At 36.9% G+C, this 18,648-nt stretch overlaps 1 protein-coding gene across 3 annotated transcripts in view; it reads left to right on the plus strand.

Moving 5' to 3' along the window:
- The window catches only part of LOC134516007 (uncharacterized), a 68,734-nt gene extending 50,723 nt beyond the window's left edge, over positions 1-18,011 (plus strand). For 2 of the 3 annotated variants that reach the window (XM_063335778.1, XM_063335779.1), the window contains exons 16-20: positions 2,799-2,910; positions 8,050-8,133; positions 9,643-9,766; positions 14,791-14,881; positions 16,083-18,011. In XM_063335778.1, the coding sequence (XP_063191848.1) occupies positions 2,799-2,910; positions 8,050-8,133; positions 9,643-9,766; positions 14,791-14,881; positions 16,083-16,157 (486 nt within the window). In that variant the 3' untranslated portion in view covers positions 16,158-18,011. Of the gene's footprint in view, positions 1-2,798; positions 2,911-8,049; positions 8,134-8,751; positions 8,792-9,642; positions 9,767-14,790; positions 14,882-16,082 lie in introns of those variants that run through there. The other variant, XM_063335780.1, reaches the window with a different exon arrangement.
- Positions 18,012-18,648: the final 637 nt, after the last annotated feature.

The following is an 18,648-nucleotide window of genomic DNA, read 5'->3' on the forward strand; positions in this document are numbered from 1 at the left end:
GTCTACAATTTGTATATACTACTGGAAATAAGTATTAAAATCGGTGGATTTCCTCTGATTCACCCAGATTTTACTTTAACAGAGAGTTGGGCCTTTTCCTCCCAAGTATCCTGCCTGTAAAAATAGGAGTAATGATTTCTGCTCTTGCCTATATTGCAAAAACTGTAAAATTATGAAAGCCTGTGCAACTATTGTGATGAGTATCATAGAGGAGTCTGTGAATGAGTTCTCTCTCTGCGGCCCTATTCAGTTTGTAACAGTAGTTTCTTTCAGTCTGAGAAGTGACGGTTCAGATGCCTAGGCAGTCCTAGGTGAGAAGTTACAGCGTAAGATGAAACGTTGAGCTGGAGTCCTACTTCCTTTCTGTTATGCAGGTACCTCTGTGTAGATTGAAGTCTTCAAGAAAAGCTTAAAGAAACTGGTTTTACTGAAAACATAAAATGTTTGGATTTATAAATGTTGTTCTCTGCTTTTTGAATGCTGTCAGATACTTAATTTATTCTTTTGAGACTGCAGACAAAACTGCATATATACCCTTCTTTCTGCAAGGCCTTTAGCTGACTTCTAGCTATTGCGTGCATCTCATGCCAAGGCATCTTAATAATGATGCTTCTCACTCAGTAAGGGCTTTCTCACTCATTCCCCATCAAGAAAATGGCCAAAAGCCAGAACGTTGGTCTGTGTTAGAGCACAGGTATTGTGACGGGCTTCTGCTTAGGGTGGTGAAGGGAAGCCTTAGGAGCACAGACAGCAAGGGAAAGGGGGCGGGAGAGAGAAAAAAACCCAAACAAAACCCAGTTGATCTAAAAAAAAAAAAAAACCCTGTAAAGTGATTATCAATAATCAATTTAAGTGTTTCGAGCATTTCAGAAAAGGACTGTTTCTCCTTCTTTAACAAGTATACAGTGCTTAGCTCAAATAAGCCCAAATGTCTCATTTTTCTTGTAGTAGGCAATAATTTAAGATTAATTTTACAGAGGTGATGCTATTTAGTTATTAAGACTAAGTCTATAAACTGTGCATAGTGGAAAAACATTTAAAAAACCCCACCTTTCTTGTCATTTAAAGAAGTTTGAGGATTTTATTTTTATTGTCACTTATATTTTGCTTCATACAAATGGCTTGTCTTTGCTAAATTTAATATGAAATTACTATCTTTATGGAAGTTTAACCAACTGCTGTTTAGTTCATCAGATTCAATGTAAACTTATTAATTAGCACTGTGTTCCAGACTTGTTAAAGTGCTGTTGAGATTAAATAGTAGTCTAATTTAGCAGGGAAAGAAAATCAAAATCCTTGCTCTAGGTAGCTAATCTGACAAATGAACTGTTACGCTATTAACAAAATGCCATGTGACCTATCGCTGTTGTACAGCAGTAATATTGAAGGTTACGTAAAAGCATGATGTAAGCGATTCAAGTCCTTGATTCAAAGTTTTAGCCGTGTATTAACAACAATGGTTGGATCGAGAGATTACAGAGTAAGTAAGGTATGAATTAACTGCTTTTCTAGATTGGAAGTTCGGTTACAAAGAGTCTAGTTGCTCTAGTTCAGCATTTGACCTAAAACAAAAAAAAAACTCCATAAGGAGATTTTTCAGATATGTTTTGCCACAGTGGATTCTTTTGTTTTGTGTTTGATAACACCTTTCTTCTGGCTGTCAGTTTGCATTCAATGTCTCATTTGTTGTTTCCACTGCTCTTATGCAATTGTCCCGACTTCATCACAGATCGCCACTGGTTTTACAGTGCAAACAGTAGTTATTTTCCGTGTGTGCTTTTTCATGTTTAAAAAGTAACGTAAAACTTTCTTTAGGGAGAAAAATTCTAGCAAACCTACTGAAGGCAAGAACAGCTTTTCTGAAATATATATATATTTTTTAAATCTTCCTCTTGCATAAGCATTGGAGGTCACTATTAGCTACAGAAAGAGGGCTAAATGCGATTATTTTGCATTTGCTGACAACTGAGCACCGCTAACTGCTGCAGCTAAGTTGCTGTATGTTGTTTTGTTGTGGCAGTGTAACCTGGTTGTATGTCTGAGTCTTTAGTACCAGGAGTCCTCCAGTGCAGATGAAATGGATGCATTTAATTTTTCTACATGATTGTTCTATATGATTTAACCAGAGAAACCTTGGCTTATATCTTAAGTGAATAGCCCAGTCAGCTAATGAAATAGCAGACTTGACTATGTATATTTTTGGGATTTTTTAGGGGTGGGGGTAGTGATAGTTCATCATGCAAGATGAACAGCATGGCATTTTTTTATTTCATATTCTCATCTCAACATAAACCCCCAATATTCAGTACTAATTTCTTCTTTTTGTAAGTTGCTTTCACAAAATTTATTTGTACATGAATTTAAGATCCAAAGAGAAGTTTGTCATTAATACGGACAGTGACATTATGAAGAAAAGGGGGTTGTACCATGGAACAGCTGGAAGCTTTCAAGTTTTGGGATCCAAGTGTCAAGAGCTGTGACACGAAATTCCATGTAATACTGCTGTATATAGGGGGAGATGGAAAGAGAGAAATTTGTCTTCCTTTAAAACGTACCTGACCGGATAGAGCATTTCTTTGATTTTTATGCTTTTTTTCCCGTACACAGAGATTTCTTTTAGGTGTATAATGAATCATTATTGTTATTGTCACTTTTCCAAAGGGAGGGACAGAAGCTTATCCATAAAGCTGTTACTGAAAATGGGCCAGATCAATACCTAATTAGAAATATGATTTACTTATTCACATGTCACACTGGACTTCTAATTTGATGGTTTGAAAATGGGTGTTTCTTTCCAGATAAACCTATTTTTAAATGGGCAGCATGTTGAGACATTTGAGGAGGATCTCACGTTTACATCAGATGAGGTTGTTCCGTCTGATCCACCTAAGATCAGCAGTGAATTGAAAGGTATGCCTATCCTTTTACTTGGGAATGTATCATTTGCTGTCTTTGTCCTGGAAAATCTTGCTAGATTTTGTCTGTGAAATGTATTTTACCTGTTTATACTATATATTTTTGAGCCTGTTGCAAAATAGTGAAGCTACTTTTCTTATAAGGAAGCAGGTTGGCATCACACAGTGTAAAAAAAAAAAAAAAAAAAAAAAAAAAAGTATTTGAAACTATAACAAGTATGTAAGTAAATTGTTATTCAGAAAACCTAAGTCTTAGTGTTCAACTGTCTTCAGTTGTGTCTGGCTTGAAATTGAAACATGGCTTCAAAGTATACTGCAGTCTTACTTTGTTAATCCTGGAAATGGTTGGGTTTACCTTACATCAAAATAGTTATGTTCTGAATGGAGGACAGACCTACAGAATCCTTAGCGTTTAGATAATTGAAATCTGGCCCTATTGCATACGGCACCTTTCACAAAATGAACACGAATGGGATCGACCTGGAAGTGGTGGCTTTTAAAGAAAACGCACTAGGCTAATGATTCAGCATGATAATTCCTGTGTTGCTGTTAGACTTGTGTCACCGAATTCTGTGAAGAAAGAAAAGAAGACACTTGAGAAGGGAAAACCAGTGACCTGAATTGTGCGGGTCAGGATGAAAAGGAAATGTTCAGAGTTGCTCACACAAGCTAGGTACTAGGTTACAGATTACTGAAAGTGCTAGACATTTGAAGATTTTAATATTCTTTCTAATGGCAGAACTATATATGGTATTTCTTAACATATAGCATGCTTCATAATTACCTTTTGATCCAAACAGAATCTTTATTACCTTCTTCCTTCTCACCAGAGAAATGAGAGAATTAATTTAAAGCTGTGGATGGATATTTTCAAATCTAAATCAGGTGGCTGTACCTGAAGATTACTCATTAGAAATACTTCTAAAAAAATAATATTAATGCTGAAAGAGTAATTCAGGCATTTAAGTCTGTGTATACTCCAAAAAATTAATGCTGTGAAGGCACCAATACGTTAAGATTTATTCTGGATTCTAGATATAGGTGAGTAGTATTTCTCAAAATAGGTAATAGAATAGTGTAATGACTATTTACAAGTTAGTAGGGAATGTTCTGTATCTTATAGAGAAATTTTGAAATACACGTATGACAATGTGTTTGTTGCTGTTTGAAAGTCACTGCTACTGGAGATGCCTGGTGGCCATGCCTGAGTTCATTTTCCCCGTCTATTCAAACATCTCTTCAACGTGATGATTTATGTGTTGCACAGAAACAAGTTAAGCTCTTAAATATTTTTCAGCTCTTATGTCCGTCTCAAATCTAACGTCACACCAGCATCTCTCTGATACCTGGGAGTTCCCGGGAGGGCAGGGGGGGATTCACACCATCCAACTGGGCGAGTTAAGGAATAGGAAGTCATTATTCTGTTTACTAAAGGGGTTAGCAAAGGTTGTGGTGTTTTATTTTTTTCAAGGTGACTACAATGATAAATATTGGAGAAAGAAAAGCTATTAGACTCCCCGTTGCCTTCTTATCATTTGAAAAAACTTTCTGAGGTGCCTGACATCAGCGTTTATGTACTGAATTCTTCAGGCTTTATTCAGGCAAAACACCACTTTTGAGGGACAGCAGAGCTCCTCTGGTTGTTTCCCCTGAGAAGGATCTCTAAACTTTTGCCCTTAGTTGTAAATAGAAATGTTTTCTGTATGTGACTAAATACTTACCTACTTCTGTGGCTTAACACATGGACAGCATGGATGAGAAATAGACAAATGGGTTAGACTGTAAAAGGAGTAACTTCTGCTAAAACATTTTCTGTCAGCATTTATTAAGGAGGGAAGTATTTTTCCTAGTTTTATGGTTATCTCAAGTGTAAGGGACTGTTAGTTGTCTTTGAATAGATAAGAGAAATATGTGAAAATGGATTTCAAAAATGCTGCTAGATGTGGTTCTGGGAGGGTGGAATTTGAATTCACCATTTGCCCTAGCTTTGAAGGGAATTCTTTAGTAGATTTGTTTAAGCTGTTTATTAAATGAAAACAACTTCCTGATAAACAGATCATGAAAGATAAATCAATTAGGGTAATAATAAATGAGGACACCAGAACACTGTCTTGAACTGGTTTTGTTTAAAGGGAGACTGTCAAAGACTGTCTGTGTGAAATGTCTGATGGAGAAAAGACTTGTACAGCTTATACAGTTTAAACATTGTCATACTTCAGCCTTTGAAGAAGCACTACTTTTTTTTTTTTTAATCATGTATTGAATGAAATTATTAAAAATAAGGTCTTTGCTGTGGTGTATGGAGTATGGTAGTCTAGTCCAAAATGAACAAGCAGCTTTAGCTGGACTCTTTCAGATTCTCTTTAAACAGAGTTGTTTAATCAAAAATAATATTCCCCAGTTAAATAAGTAGACCCTTTAATATTTTCTGCCAAGTTTCATGGCACACTTCTGCTTGCACTTTTCACGGAAGTGAATATGGAAAAGCCTGTGAGCATCAAGCTCAAAACAAACCTCGTGCGTCAACTCTTTCATGGTAGGCTTTCACCATTTCAAATTTCATGCTACCGTGGCTTACTGCCAATGAAGAACCATTGTGCCAAACTAAACTGTAATCACTCTTTCACCTCATCTTTGACAGAGACACAATATACGTTACAAAAGTTTAGGTCTCAGTTAAAGCAGTTTAACACTGATAGGTTGTTGTTTGGGGTGTGGGTAGATGTTCTCTTTCTGATCCAGCTGTAGCCGTAGAAGAGGTTGCTGTGGTGTGAGCCCCCAGTTGATCGTTATTGTTTTCCCTGTTAACTGCCACTCCAGTGTGCCAGCAGAGCTGCTCTTGGAAGTGTTGCCTGATCTGTTTCAACCAAATAAGTACCATGAACTATGATACAGTGTACAAACTATGTGTCATGTTGTAGTGAGGCATTTTTATCATCCACAAGATCTCCCAGCCCGTACCCAATGAACTTTTGGGATCTGTCCAGCTGCCACTGCCATAGACTTGCAGCCTCCCTTTCTGAACGGGACAGTGAAAACTGCAGCCAGTAGGATTTGGACATAGTTTCTTCCTTACCCAGCTTTGGTAAAGCTCTTTATGTCAGCTTGGCTCATGTCTGAGGAGTCATCAGTTCTCTGTGGGCAGGAAGGAGTTGAAGGTAATGATGATTTGGCTAGGGCTGGGGCTGGCTTTACCTCATCACTTGACGCAGTTCACGGTGTGCGTATCTACCCATGTCTTAATAGTAGGTGCACTGTATTTTAAATCATACTTGAACTTACCACAGTGTTAATTTTGTTTTTAAGTATAATTTAGACATTCATTTGTATCTTGGGTGAATTTAAATCAATATAGTTACACTTCTGAATACAGCGTGCCTTTGGTCAGCATTTAGAGCATAAAGTCTTTAGTATTAAGTCTCTTACTCCCTGAAATTAACAACAAAACCACAAAGCCAGGACAATAGCTTGATATTGTCATCAGAAGCAATAATAATACAGAAAAGATACTGATGGATTTCCAAACTGCTTTGTGTCTTGCAACGTGAAGTTTGTCTGATATAATTGATTTACAAGACCCTCTCTTCAATTTCTTAAATTTGACAGTTTTTAATACATTAGACTGAAATTTTCTGTGACAAGCATATGCCCAAGGCTGAATTGTTTGGTGTTTTTTTTTTAAAAAAAAAAAAAACAACAACAAACAAACAAAAACAAAAAAACCCCAAACCATTTGGACATTTTTAGTTGTGTCCTGTGGCTGCAACCAGCAGCTGTAGCACCAGCAGTTGTGCCAGAAAACAGGGAAGCTGTCGCTTCCCTGCTCGGAATGTTCCCCCTACTGCTGTCCAAGGAGCAGAGAGGGGGAGAGCTGCAACTTGTGTGCAGAAGGATGAGAAAACAACAGGAAGGGGACAGAGGAGAGGGCAACTGAGGGGTGAGAGGTCTGCATGTGAGTCAGGAGCTTAGATGAGTCTGTTGGTGATGCTGCGACTGAAAAGCCAGGGATACTGTGAGAGCAGATGCGGCTGTAGGGAAGTTGGATCAGAAGCAAAACTGGCTGGAAATTGCTAGATGCTCACTGCCTAAAAATTGGGATATAACTTGTGCTTCAAGTTTCACTATTATGCTGCTGTTGGCAAATAACTGAAACTCAGTGACTAAGTGACTGCCTGATCTCTTGCTTTGAGGAACAGAAACTTAGATGGTGACGGCCAACTACTCTTAGCAGTCAGTGATTGCAAGAGGTCTGTGCCATGTAAGTTAACCATCAAACCTCACGTATAAACTGTGTGGATCCCACAAGACTGAATTTCTGGATTTGGGTTTGCTTTTTTTTGATACATAGGTGGATGAAAAGAATACTTAATATGAACTTTGTTCAATGAAGTGCAACAGTCCTCATGTCCCTAAAGGCCTGAAAGTCCAATACTAAGACATTGACAAGTTTAAAAAATTAAGATTGGCTTCCTATAGAGCATGCATTTATGACCATTTATAACCTTTTCTTATATAATACTAAGATATTTACAAAATCGGTAATTGGAAAAAGAAATCTTGGGTTTCTTCTATGCAGATGAATCAGTAACTGTTACAGCAGTGCGTATGGAAGTGAGACACATGTTGTCTTGAAGAGGAATTCTAAATTGTGACTGTATTCTATAGACATTATCATACTATAATAGACATCACAGAATTATCAGGACAGTAGGAACTACATGTATTTTCCATCTGCACTGGAAGCAGAGAGGCCTGTATGTCAAGGGGACAAAAGTTGTCAGCTCGTCAAGAAATAACAAATAGCTGCTATGCCTCCTACAGAAATACTACATTGCTGAGACCAAGATGAATTTTCATGTTCAGGGGTGGTGGAATAGGGGATGCTTGGCACAGCATTCAGCTGTAAAAAGGTAAAAGGAATTCGGGAGATGGAGCAGGAGGGATTGATTTCGTAATTTTGGCCCCCAGCCTCACCTCTTGTTCCTTAGGTGTTCCTGTGGGAACAAAAGCTTTGGAAATGTTTTCACGAGACTACAAGCATGGCAAAAAGTATACAGTTAAAATGACAGCTATGTCTTCAAAATGTACTGTCATTTGTAGCTACCATTAATGTATTCATTTTTATATTGTATAGATCTGCCAAGTGGTCCACATACTTATCGCTTAGAAGATCTTGCCTATACTAGAAGTGGAGACAAAGGCAACTCTGCAAACATAGGTATTTTTCATTTTCTTGCTTTCTGAAGAAGTGATGCAAGATTTTCAAATAAGAGTAATGTATCAAGTGCTCTTTTTTTTTTTAATCCCTCACATTGCTTCATTGTTGGTTTTTCTTTATTGTCTCTGTACTGAAACAAAAAATAATCCATATAAAAAGGATTTTACTAATGAAATATCTGTAGTTTTCTGTTTAGCAGCTGTTGAAATCTGAGGCACTAACAAAAAATACTTGCACGTCGTACTACAAAAATCTTTGTTTAGGGTTGCAAAGTCAAGCTCCCCAAAGTTAAGAAATGCCTTTTTAAGGTTTCCTTTACACAGTAGTTGCTATTCCTTCGTGTGTGTTTTATGTAATATAATCTCTTTGTTGTCCTATTCTGTATAGTATTTCCATATATGAATTTTATAACATATATATGGCCGAAACATTGACAACGTTAGGAAGTACTCAAGTTGTTCTTGCATGTAAGAGGATGTGTTTATTATATTATTAATCCAAATGGTGTGTTTCAGTGTGCAGTCTCTTTACATTGATTGTGCTGCTTCTTGCATTGTTTAATAATTCCTTCTATTCCTTACTTCTGCATGCAACAATTGGCTCTCTTATTGTTGGAAGATGAGAGCGTGTGGTGTTCAAAGCTCAGTATGAATTAAAGGTGCGTTTGGGATTTGATTTGCTACTAGCTATCATGCTAAAACTGATGAATTTATATTTAGGAATATAGTTTTCTTGTCCTTGCTTGTGAAACTTTTTGGGGTTGAAGAATGAAGGAATGTTGATTTTCTTTTTCCTTTTTTCTTTTTTTTTTCTTGTTGCAAAGTAGCATTGCCAAATCATGAATGATGCCTAGCTAATAGAGTTCTTCAGATATAAAGACACTATTGCTTTATTAGGGAACAAAAGTAATAACAACAAACTTGACCTCTAAGATTACATTAGCTTTGAAGTTTACAGATAAGATCCCTGTGACACAAATCTGCTTTCCTGATCCTGCTGTGGAAAGTCAGCTTCAGCATGAAGTTATCTGAAGCTTATGAAAGGATATTTACAGCAATAAAAATGCAATTTTCACTTCTCACACGTCAGGATCTCATGCAGGGTGTGGGGCAAGGACCAAACCTTCAGCCACTGATCATGCCTTGTTACGGTTAATTATGATTACTTATCTAAGTCATGCAAGCCACTTAGGGAAAGAGAACTGCATGTGGGTTGTTTATTCCAATGATGTTGTTCTTTAGGTGTCTTTCAGTGACAGGGACTGTTTGCAGCCAGAAAAAGTCCAATAATCACTTAGTCTGGGAGCACTCTTTCATGTCATGCTCCATACTACCTCGCTACTGACAGAGGGAAAGCTGTCATACTACTGTTGCCTGTTCAGGAGCTCATTAAAGAGGATCAATATGTACAGTTTGAGTTAAGAGGAGGATCTCAAATCAGTTTTGAAAGGATAAAGGCAAATTGGTTTTAATAGCTCCTAATCCAGCTAACAACAGTTCTGCCTAACAGGTGTGATAGCACGACATCCCCTTTACTATCCGTACCTAAAGAAAACTTTAACTGCTCAAGCCTTGGAGAATTACTTCCAACACCTTTTAGAACGAGAAAAACCTGAAGAGCAACTAGTAACAAGGTGAGTAGCTTGCTGCTCAGTCCACAGTGGTACGGTAGATACATGACGGTATTCAGAATTTACCTTAAGGTATGTTAACATAAATATTGCAAACCTGTGTGTATCGTCTTTGATATTTTTTATGTATCTTTCTTTGTTTTTTAAAATAACACCTTGAGCAATAGTCACTGAAAAAGAACGTGAACTTGGACCTCTCCTGAAGCTGGACAAAGGTAGTGAATCTGTTTAGTGAAGGTATTTGAGCTCTCAGAATTAGCGTATTAATGCTGGGGCTATTTCTTTGTTTTGGTCCAGTACAGAATGTCTCTAGAAAATGGAAGTAACTTCTAATGTCCTTTAAGAAATGTATCTTTCCAGTGTTTTTAAACCATTTGGACTGCAGGTGCCCTAGTAACTGAAGTTTCCCAAGCCTCAGAGCTTCAGAACTGGGAGTTTGAAATCCCTAAAACACTACCTGAAAGACATGCACACAGCCAGTATAGACTGGAGCCCAAATCTACCTGTTCTTCCATCAAAAACATGCCTCATCCTGCCACTATGTGGGCAAAACATTTTAATTTTTATTAAGTGCACTCACCTTAGAGAAAGTATTCCTTTGATTATTCTGCTTTCACCCACTTTTTTGTCACATACACCAAGCCAGAATTTAAAGGGAAAAAAAACCAACCAAACAAACCAAAAAACCCCCAAAACCACAGATAGCTTCCCTTTTTAAAATACGGATAAACTGTTGTCTTTCTGCTCGTTCAAAGCGCTTGAGTCAGAAGGGTGCAGCTGAAAGCTCAGAGCGAGTTTGGAGTTATTTTAACTACGGCTCTTTGAGTTGTACGTGCTGTTCTTTGTCTTCATAAGCGGCTCAGCGCAGATCTCACCCACTGTTTCATAAGTGCTAACAAATCTGTGTATCTAATAAATTCTGATAACAAGAAATGTAATTGAATTTCCTTTGAAACAGAGCAGGGAAGGGAAGAAATAAAAAATGTCATGCTCCCTAATGATACTTCTAGAAGTTGATTCATTGTGGCTCCTTAACGCTGTTTATGTTCATAAATAAAAGTTGAAATTTGCTATGTCTGGATGAAGCCAATTTATTTTGATTAATTAGATTATCTGTTCCTGGGTTTGGCTTCCTTTAATGATGTGATAATGGAGCTCTGTGAGTGAATTGAAAAACTGCTAGGGGAAAAGAATAAATCCTTTTGTGGAAATATTTAGGATTATAAGGATTATGCTCATGTGCTTCAGATTGTATAGTTTCTTTTTAAATTACTTGTTTATTTTTAGTTCTGTCTGTCATAAAAAGAACTGTCTTATGCTTTAATTCTCTCTCATTTCCTTTATTTAAAATGTTAGTGGTTAAAAAATACATATTAGTTTTGCTACTAAAAACATACCAGCCATGGCTCTGCCTTACTTTAGAACAGAGATTGCCTTTCATTCTTTTTCACTGAAGTTATTAAATAGGTGTATTAAACAGAGAAAAAGTGGGATTATTTTTGATAGAGAACACCGAAAGCTCATAAAATTCCACATTTTCAGGTAACATAGTAACAAAAGACGGTCTTTCAACCCATCTCCCCCATACCCCAAAATTCCAAACCTATATGATTGCTTCCCCACCATGTAGAGTACATTCTTAACAGTTAATCACAGTTTTTCTTGGGCATAGGAGTGATGTACAAACTCAGCATGAAAAGTCAGACCAATCTGAGTGAGGGTAAGGAAGAGATACCAGTATTCAGACAAATTTGATCAAAGTTTAGAAAAGGATGTCAGTCTCATGAATTATGACTGGTACCACCATTAAAAATAGCATCAATGCTGTAGTGAGATGAGTAGCTAGACCATACTGCTGCATGTGGAAGACTTCTTTCTTTTTTTTTTTTTTTTTTTTTTTTTTAATTTTCCCCTTAGCCATTTTGGCCTCTGTGGTGGTAATACTTGGTTATCTGTGTGGTGTGGCCAGCCCAGCCTAACCCATGACAATACAAGACTTTAGAAATAGAGACCTGATAATCTTAAGAGATGGAATAAGAAACTTTTCATTTAGTAGGTCAGTCATTTAAGAAGGATAGTAAAATTACCCTGTGAGAATTTGTTGGTTTCATCTTCTGAAATACAGTTATCTTCTTTATGTTTTATGAACGTTCCAATGCTCAGAAATAAAAAAATAACAGCTGATTTCTTCTTGTGGGATATTTTTACGAAGAACTGAAGAACAAGAAATGTGGATACTGATGCTTCTGGATTGCTTTTTTGTATGTATATTTATTATGAGGGGAAAAATACTTCTCTACAGTATATCCCATCCACAAACACCTCTTTTAGCCTATGGGACTTAGTTCCTGCTTTCCTCCGATGGGGGAATCTTATCTTTTTCTTGATTTAAATGCGTTTAAACAATTTGTGTACCAATATTATTTCCATGCATTTTAACCGGAAATTCACAGGGAAACCTGACTTTGAATATGTACCGACAGCACTTTAAAGGAAGTAGTTAAGCAGGCACCCCATTGTGCATAAGCATAGGAGTTCAGCTAGAACAGTGAATTTTCCATGTTTTATTGGTTTCTGTCACAGCCTTAGTATTCTTTGAAGGGTTTATTTGTTTTCTGTGCTTTTTAAAAGCAGCTCTTAAAACTTTTGATTGGATTGTACAATTAGATAATATTTTCTTCTTTAGATCTCAGTTAATTAAACTTAAATTGTTTAATTATGCCGGGTAAATGCTTGCCAACAGTTTGGTTAATGTATTGTTGCTGCTTTAAGACTTTTAAGATGGTTACAGTGGTTTTTCTTTTTTTATTGTAGGAGTGTATTTTTGGTACAGAAATATTTTGGATGCTCAGATGCTGACCTTTGTATATTACTTTGTAATTCTAGTTTTAGCTAGAGTATCTCAACTGTGATTATTTCCGCAAAGTACTTGAAATGAACGTGCCATTCTGTGATGTTCCAAATTAAGATCTGTTGCTTGTATTACGTACTCCTTCTGCCAGAATCACTGCAGAAAGTGAAAGGAAATTCTTCCACTCTTTTTGTCATTTGCTTCTGCTTTTGTACGCCCTTCAGTTTCTCTCCTGATTTGTTTAAGTGATTGGTTTTCATGAAACTTCTTTTGAGAGCGGAGGTATTAGCTTCTGGAATACATATTCCATTAGTCTAGTTCTCATGGAGAGATCTGCCAGTCCAGTCCAGATCCAGGCTTGCTGCCTGGAAGTCTTCGCCAGTTTTTCAGAGTATAATGTACAGTGTAGTGTTTTGGTAGGCCTCTAGCTCTCATGGTATACAGTTATTGGTAATTTGTATTAAGCTTTTTAGTTGAAAATTTGGCGGGGTCCTCTGATCCTGCTAGGTAGTTGATTATGCTATTAAATTTAGTAAATAACATAGATGGCTTATTTTGGAAATTGCTTTATTTTTCATATTCCTGTTGTTTAGTAGAGCACTGTTGGATTAATCGGAATTTTCCTGCCTCCCCAATGGATTTGCCTTTAACTGTGATCATGTTGCCTGGCAACTAGCTTTCGAGGAAGTCAACTGAATGCTGACACCAGTTTTCTTCTTAATAACAATTAATAGTGTTAATACTAAAGCAATGTGGTAATGAAAGAGTAGAAGGAACAGTGAAAACTCCTTGCCTGGGAGACAGGCGCAGACCTCCATGTGTACTGCTTGCAAGAGCATAATGAGAACTGAAGGTGTTTGCCAGGCCGCTCAGCAGAATCATAGGCTGACACATCTCCTTCCATGAAAGGTTTGGGTCATCTGCTCAAGATACAAGGGCGTACAAAGCTGTGCGTATCAGCAACAGCCGTAATTTTCGCAATGCTGAAAAGGAACTGAATAAGATAAACCTTGGAGTCACACAATCAGCAGTGCAAGAGCACTGCAAGAAATTCCAGCTATTTTGGAGGACAGATTTGAAGAATCTGTCCCAAACATGAAGATCAGGTAGATGACTAAAGAAAAATAGGTGGTGTTGAAGGAAGCTTGATTGAAATTGCAGCAGTCAAACATCTGGAGACAGAGCAAGAATTGGGTATCACCTTTCTCCGTTATTCCTCATGTCTTGCTGATGTTCTGATTAAATTCTTTCCTGTGGAAAAAAGGAAAGCTATAGAGTCTTTAGACAAATAAAATATTGAAGGAAAGGAAAAACAAGAAGACTACAAGCAAGATGACAAAATACTGAAAAACTGTGCAAGGAGAAGCAAATGGAAATACAGTATAGACCTATTTATGGAATTTGAAACAGCTTTGTTTGGCAAATGGCTCTGTAGTTTCCTAACTTCTACAAAAGTTTCCAAATTGGAACTGTACCAGTGAAAAGCAAGGATGGAAAAATCCTTACAGTGGCAATGGAACAGAAAAATAGGTCTGTCACGCTAAAAGAAAATTTTATCTGAACAAAGTATGTGGCTCCCAAGAAGGCGTTGAAATGTAGTTCTACCTTTGATTTGTTATAAAATTATCTGTAGTTGCCATAAGAATTTGATTTAGTGACTCATAGTTATTTCTCAGTAATAAAAAGGATGCCTTCCCAATTAGTTGATGGCCTTCATTACCAAAAGTGAATTCCAGGATTTAAGCAGTTGTATTTTTCAGTGTCAGAATTAGGAGATACTAAAAATACTTCCCTTGGCCCACCATGTTCTCTGAGTTCATATTGGATGTTGAACCTCTTGCCTGTGGAGATTTCTGTATGGGCTTTAACTCTTAGAAAAAAAGAATGTAGAAAACAACCTCATTAGACATGAATGAGTTTTGAAGTTGAATAAGAGGAGAATGATTACTTTATGGTCCTATTTTAAAGCTATTAAGGACTGTTGATTTGGAGTAAGGGAAGGATCAGAAGGCAGGGAAGGCCATAGGTTAATCTTCAATTAGCTTTTAAGCTTGACTCAGCAGTGGAGTTGCCATCACGAGCATGGTGTTTTTGCACACTGTCTTTTGCTTGACGTTCTCCACAAGTGTTTCTTTCAAAATCTTGTCAGAAACAACGTGTAGATTTTATTTTACAGATATGAGTTGCCAGGAATCCATGGATTAAATTTTGTTCTGAAGAATTCCCTTGGTGGTGGTGGCATTGCATCCCTAAGAAGTGACCCACAGGCATGTATCAAAGCGTTGATTTTAATGTAGTTAAATACCTTTTAAATAATTAAATAAACCCCCAAATTTTAAAAATTAAAATACTTCTTAAATTAAATACCTTAATATCCTTTATAAGTATGTACACAGTCTCTTTATAACCAACTTTTGGGCTGGAACTTTTGGGCTTTTAGGTTTGGCTCTTTAGTTCCTTTTATTAGCCTGTTAATGTACTATATCTACTTAATTGTTTTAAAGTTTGAAAACAACACAGGGAAGTAGAAAGTATAGAAAGAATATTTGGTGAAAAGACGCGTACAAGAAACTATTAAGAGAGTCGTCAAATCAGTTGTGTTCTTTATGATGTGCTACCTGTGTTTTTAGATGCACCAGCAAAATTAGCTTCTCAAAAATGCTGGCATGTTTTGGAGAATGCAGATTTACTAGACAGTTCTGATTGCTTCCTAGGACATACAGCAACCATTAACTGTACAACAGCTCCTCTAACTTAGCCTATGATTCCTGTAGTTAAAAATATGTAGATAATGAATGTAAATCTGAAAAACAGATGCATAGGATGTATTTTGTGTTGACCACGTTACGTGAATCTGAAACTAAATTTTTTTTGTAAGTGTACAACTTGCATGTTAAATATTTGAAACATCTAAACCTGAAGATGAGATCCCTTGATGAGATCCCTTAATGTGGCAATCCTATGGCTACAGCAGAGCACAGTTTGCCGCTATAGCCTGAGAAATGCTTAAGTGTACAAAGAATCTCGGCATAGTCAGGAAGAGTATTCACAAAATAAAATGATGCTATGTATAGAAGAACTGAACCTAAAATAAATTGACTTTAGCACTAAGTACCAAATAAATTATTTTTAGCACTAGGTACCAAAGAAACTATTCAATCTGTTCAGGTTTAGAAGCTGGAAAACTGAACTGTATAGTTTTTCTTCCTTAATTATATTGATTCACAAGTGAGAGAGCCAAATAAATGGAAAAGGTACATATAACTTTGGATAACCGACAATCCAAGGCTTGATAAAACTCACCCAAAACTTATATATAATCATATGTAGAGATAAACTTATAAAACATCCTGAATTCTTACAGTGATTATGGGAAAAATACCCTCTTAAACCATTTTTCAAAACTTAATGTACAAAGGTGGTATATTTAGATAGTAAAATGAAATGTTGGGTTTTTTTCTCTTGCAGGGCAAAGCACTTGGACAGATGCTGTTGGATTTCCAGATTAAAAATGTTCCTGATTTAAAATCACTGATAGAGTAACAAGTGTTTGATACATATGCTTTTAAAAGAGTGGTATAAAAACATGTTACAAACAAGAACTGGCTTCTTGAGTGAGGTTGTTGTTTTTTGTTTTTTTTTTTTAAAGTCAAAGAATAGAAATTAGTGACAGTTATCTCTCAGAGGCTTAGCTATATGGCACAGATTAGCAAATGTTTTGAGTAATACCAGACTAATAGCTTTGTCTGTGACTGATAACACTTCCTCTCTAGTTAATACATTGGATGAAGAATTAATTTATTTCCTGTAAAATAGAATTAATCAAATTGCAACATAACGTTTAATTATGAGACAAGATAATTTTTGTTCCAAGATGGAAATTGCCTCCTGTTCCGTCCGTCTCTCTCTTCCTTCTCTCAGTCTTTATTTGAAAATTTAATGGGCTGATACATTTGAGCTCCTGTCAGCTGGGTTTGTCCTGTGCACGGAGTGAGGCAGGGTGACCTGCCGTGCATCGTTATGAAATCAGCGCTGTCTGAACTGTATGAACAGCTTTCCCCCTCGGGCAATAAAGAAAGGTAATAATTGTTACTGTCGTAGAGTGACTGGTAGTAAATGCCGACCTTTGGTCGCGATCCACTAAACTTCCATCACTTTGTCCAATTAATGACAGACTTTATTACAGTTTCCAGTATCTCTTACTAATTAATCCATCGGTTGAAAGTACTGACTAGTAGGAAATGGCAGATCAAAGATGAGAAAAGGAGAGCGCTGTGAGCTTGTCCGACGGCTCGCTCTCTCTTGTGACGGTGCAATCCTGGTAGGGAGGCAGGGTGGCCGGGTGGTGGAGCGTTACCTCGTTTTGTTTCAGGACTGTTAAGTCCTCCTTTTGTGCAGCAGAATCCTGCCCGGATTAAGTTCATTTGACTGTCATTTGCGTTGCCCTTCCCACAGAAGGGTCTGTCTCCTGCTGTGAAGGAATACCATCTTGAATGCAGTGTGCTCCGTGTCTCTTCTGACTCCCATTTATCACCTCCCCATCTCCCTTCCCGCACAATATGACTAGCAGGTTCAAATCGGGATACTCTTAAACTTCTTCACCTGATTTAAGCAGAGACTTAAAAGTCCGTATCATACTTCCTGGGACAATATCAAGGTGGAAATTCTGGCCCAGTAACTTTCTGTATTTCCTCTGCAGAAGCCATATAAATATTACTCCGCGTGTTCGGGCATTTTATATTCAGAAATGAATCTTTTCCTTTATTTTGGGGAGACTGTATTAACTGTTTAATGCTGACAAAATGAGACCCTTAATATCAGATAAAATGATGAAAATAAGTATTTTGTAACTGTCACCAAAACTATTTGTTTGTTGTTCCTAAATCTCAACCTGTGCTAGCACTGTTATTAATTTCCTAGATTCTTGCTTGCTAATGAGGACTATACAATGAATTGTTTCCACCTTTTCTGTGGTTTTGTTCGTTTGAGTTGAAGGTGTCGTAAGTGAACGCTTTATCCATCTCAACATATTATTCTTTTAGCGAGTCATAAGTACTGTGTGTATACAGCATGATTCAGTCTAGCTGTAAAAAATGAGTCATTACTTCATTGCAGAAAACTGTCCAACTTAATAATTTCAAAGGGAAAGCAGCATGCTGGTTCTATTATGTTTACAGTCATTGTTTGTTAGAAGACTCTTGTTAATAATTTGGAAGCCTATTAGTTTAGTAAAACAGACAAAGGTATTGGGAGGAAATAAAAAAAGGTGACAGACCTCAGTAGCAAACCTACAAGGATAAAAAAGCTACGGTAAATATTTGCAGTTCACTCTATATGCTGCTTAAGTGATTCTGTAAATGTGTATGCGGTAATTTTTGAATAAAAGTCAACGTTTATAAAGTATACATTTGTTTTAGTCATTTATGTTATTTCTTCTGCTGGAGGAGAGTGATACTTAGTTCAAAAGTTCTTTGTTTTGAGGTTGTTTCACTCGCCTGCGATTTCATGCACTGTCTTGCTGGTTCCCTTCTTCCTTCAGAATTTGTCTGTTTTGTCCCTCCTCTTTGTTAAATACAAAAATTGATAAAGTAAATGATACTATTTTCTAGAGAGCCGGTTATTTACAGCTCTACAATGGAAGCTGTAATTTTCTGAAAAGAATAGTACAGTGTTCAAATGGATTGGATATGGGAATACAAAGGCGTTATTTTTTTATTACTGGAACTGCCCTTTTGGATGCTGTGAAACCATCCTTCACAAACATGTTTTCTGTCTGTTATTTCTTTCAGTGCACCAGCTTAAACCAAGTGGCGTTGTTTTTCAGATACTTTTCTCGCAAATTATAGCCTCCAAAAATCCCTACCCGAAGATTTTATCCTCCTTGACCTCCTTAAGGTGTTTTGAATTCGTGAACCTGTACTTGTTCCAGCAGTCCCAGCTGACCTGAAAGCTTGTTAAAGCTGCATTTGTTTCTTAATCTACACTAGAGATTGAGTAATTGAGAAGCGTTTGGTAAGACGCAAGTTGTACTCGA

The sequence above is a fragment of the Chroicocephalus ridibundus genome, chromosome 5 (assembly GCF_963924245.1).
Source record: "Chroicocephalus ridibundus chromosome 5, bChrRid1.1, whole genome shotgun sequence".
Lineage (NCBI taxonomy): Eukaryota > Metazoa > Chordata > Aves > Charadriiformes > Laridae > Chroicocephalus > Chroicocephalus ridibundus.